This window comes from Limulus polyphemus, unplaced genomic scaffold (genome assembly GCF_000517525.1).
Source record: "Limulus polyphemus unplaced genomic scaffold, Limulus_polyphemus-2.1.2 Scaffold1548, whole genome shotgun sequence".
In the NCBI taxonomy this organism is placed as follows: Eukaryota; Metazoa; Arthropoda; class Merostomata; order Xiphosura; family Limulidae; genus Limulus; species Limulus polyphemus.
The window spans coordinates 32,749-36,463 of NW_013667158.1; the positions used below are offsets into that span (position 1 = coordinate 32,749).

A 3,715-nucleotide genomic window follows, 5' to 3' on the forward strand; every position below is an offset into this window, starting at 1 on the left:
AAACAATTACCTGCTTTTCCTCCAGTCTATCACTGTTAAATTTTTTTTTGGGGGGGGGGGGTAGCGCAGATATCCCTCGTGCAGCTTTACACGAAATTCAAAACAAATGTTCCCGATGGGACAGCTTCGAATTTACAACGCCAAAATTAAGGGTTCGATTTCTCTCGGTGGACACAGCACATAGCCGTCGTGGCCTTGCTATAAATAAGAAAATACACATTCAAAACAAAACTAATTGCGTCTACTATAAACAATAGATCACGTAGGAAAAAGTAAACATTATTAGTTTCGAAACCCACAATTATCGTATGGAAAAAAAAACATTTGAAAAGGAGAATTGTAACTTTTTCTTTTACTTTCTGTTGTAACAAATGGAATGCTTGGTTTGCTTCTTGTAAACTTTATTGGCATTTTTTTTCTTAGTTTCTGACATTAGTAAAGTTTCATTATTCTGGTAGCTCATTACTCAGCAAAGAGGAGGAATCGACTTATTCGTTTGCATTAAACTGTCTCTAATAAAAAAAAAACTTATTGTTTATGTCATATTGATAACTGCATTCCAAAAGTGCAACATTTACAAACTGAATTATCTTCTTTGCAGTGTACGACTGAGAGAAGGGCTAGGAAACGGTGGAGACTTCAGACCGTTGCGGTAGTTTTGGGCCTTTTTCATCTGGTCATCAAGAGAAATACAAGTGGTCACTCACCGAGATGTCCGACTCTATCATTTCCATGACTTAATACAGAGTTCGAGCTTCACGCTATTCGTATTGTATAGATGATTTAGTGAACCCAATCAGGACTGGCGTTTCTCTGGGTACTGTTTATCAGACAAGTGCAGTGATGGACGTACTGGGCCCACTTATAATCTAGGTTGGGAGAAGTATAGTACGAAGTTAGACTGGTCAGTCTGAATTAAATTAAGTGACCGGTCAGCATGAATATTTTCGCGCGCATTTCATTCAAAGTATGTTTATTTTATTGATAAGTATTTAAGACACGTGTCCCGAAAAGATCTTGAAAAAAGAATGTCATTAAATTTGAATGTTAAAGACAGAAACAAATATCCGTTCAAATTGTGGGAATATTTACTTTCAATATGCAGAGAGAGTAAAAAATGTCAGCATTAAAAAATATAAAAAAACTCATTAATATTCTATGCTTATACTAAAGTAGATCAGGTCTTAGGTCTATTAGGTAATGGAATAAAGTTTAGGAATTTTTTTTTACTTACCTGCAATGCGACGCTAAATTTATATCTTTTTCATTGAATAAAAATAGTGTAAATTATATGTTTTTTTATGTTCTTTCTAGTTTAACATAGAGTTATAAATATTTTAAGAAACTGACAAGAATTGTTTTGATTTTGTTTTCATTTTTTGAAATACAAATTATATTCTTAAATTCTTTCTCAAAGTTAGTCTGGTTTTCGTGTCTGAGAACTTACAACGCTAGAAACCGTGTTTCGATGCCCGTGGTGGGCAGAGCACTGATAACCCATTATGTAGCTTTGTGCTTAATTCCAAACAAACAAACAAATTGATTTTTGTGATGAGCAATAGCTGGAAAAACGAGAAATAAAATTCTTTTTTTACCCCGAAATGGGGCCGAAGGCCGCCTGGAGAGGTAAATTGTTTTAACCATTCGCGCCACTATACAGTAGTGTGTTGTCTGTCAGTCAGTAGACACTCAAATGACGTCACATAGGATGCGCTTAACGCTGCAATTTGTACTGTCGTGACGTCAGTAACCCGTGGGCATGTCATAAATCACAAGAAAAGTTATGCACTCTGTAGGCTACAACACAGGCTACAAAAGCAAGAAATAAAAATATTTGCTACTCTTTATTTTGGTTTTATTTATTCTTGAATCAGAACACTTTCGGGTACCCTGCGAAAGTACATCTAGTTTAATATTTTTAATCATAGTGCATTAGTCTCAACTGGGGCGTCACAGCCCGCTAGAGATCCTACAGTTTGTTTGCTTTTTTTTAAGGATTTTCCCACAAAGCTACACTAACAGCTAATTGTGCATAGCTGTCCCTGATTTTGAATTGATGAACTACACACAAGTCAAAAGCACTCGCCGGTCAGTCTAGGTCTACTCTTGACTGACCAATTAGGTCCCCCAGTGACTTACGACGCTAAAATTTGGGTTTCCATACCCCTGGTGGGCAGAGCACAGATAGCCCATTGTATAGCTTTGCGCTTAACAACAAACAACTGACCACTTAGAGGGAATTCACAGTTACTGTTAAAGAACACCCACAACTTCAAAATGCGGTAAGAAGACACGGATTACTAGCCCTCGGATTTAGGGTCCATACAAATAAATCATACTTTACATTCAAGCTAATTCCTCACACACCTCGGGCGTGCGAAGCAAACCGTGAACAAACATACCCCATATCTGCATTATATCTTTGTGGCTTGGTGTTTAACGTGTTATTCTGAGGTATCCGAGGGTCTCGGGTTCGAGACTTTCTAACTGTGGGTGCGTCACAACACGGACAGTCAATTAAGGTTAAGAGTAGACGCTTCAGGAGACGGGTACTGTCGACTTGTTGCCTTTCCTGTGGTCTGCATTTCAAAATTAGGTGCAGGTATGTCTGAATCAGAGGGATCTCTATAACCTAGCCGTTTTTTTTTTGGTCCATTGTGTGTATAAGGTGTAGTTCAACTGAACAAACAAGCCACGTATATAAATAATGCAAAAATACCAGCCGATCTCAAGCACTACGAGAAATGTAGTCATAAAAGAATGCATGTAAAAATTGGAACTGGTATAACTGGTTGGAACTACACCAGCATTAATTAAATGGATCCCACTCTATAAAGTTTTTCTTCTTTGAGAAACTAGTTCATTAATTCTTCACCTTAGTTTGCTGCAGATATATAAAGAAGGATATACTGAAACTAAACCGAGGCGAAATAGTTTTAAGCTTACGTTCCTAGATCTATATACGTTTTAGCCACTGTAGTTGCCAAAATAAACAGAACAAAACATCGGAGAAACACGAATGTGAAGGCTCCAAGTTCTGTCGACAAGATTACCGAAACACCCTTACATCCTGCAGCATGTCATTTACACCAACTTCTGATTCATACCACCAGGAAAAACTAAAAAAAATAGTAGGGTAATAAATCGTTTTCTTGTTCATTTCAAAATATATGACGATTTTTTGTTAAAAATATATCGACTTAAATAGTTTATATATCTTCTCGCTAGGGTAGCGAGAAACTGAAAATAGTCCTCAAAGCTGTTTTGAATAATTTGTAAATCAAATTAAATATCCTTTAACACGCTGGACTTTCACGATGGAAGTAGAAACTTTAAAAGTTAGTGATCGATGTATTTCTTTACCCACCCCTCCCGTGGTGCGCAAACTGTGGGGCACGCCCCCTCGGGGAAGTGGAGTGGCGGAGAGTCGGTATTGGAAATGCACCTATGGCTATGAGAACATATAAGCTGTATTTAAAAACACAAATTTAAAAATCAAGAGATGTTTAAAAACTGCCGTACAAATTTTACTACAATTAAGCAATACCATGGCCAGGTGGTTAGGACGCTCGACTCGCAATCTGCGGGTCGCGGGTTCGCATCCCCATCCCACCAAACATGCTCGCCCTTTCAGCCGTGGGGGCGTTATAATGTGACGGTCAATCCCACTATTCGTTGGTAAAAGAGTAGCCCAAGAGTTGGCGGTGGGTGGTGA

At 38.0% G+C, this 3,715-nt stretch overlaps 1 protein-coding gene across 1 annotated transcript in view; it reads left to right on the top strand.

Annotated features, from left to right (window-relative positions):
* Window positions 1–1,240, top strand: part of LOC111086913 (homeobox protein GBX-1-like) — a gene marked incomplete at its 5' end in the record, with an annotated part of 31,343 nt that extends 30,103 nt beyond the window's left edge. Inside the window, one exon of the mRNA XM_022391703.1 lies at window positions 602–1,240. Coding sequence (XP_022247411.1) covers window positions 602–656 — 55 coding nt within the window. The remainder of the gene's footprint in view (window positions 1–601) is intronic.
* Window positions 1,241–3,715: the final 2,475 nt, after the last annotated feature.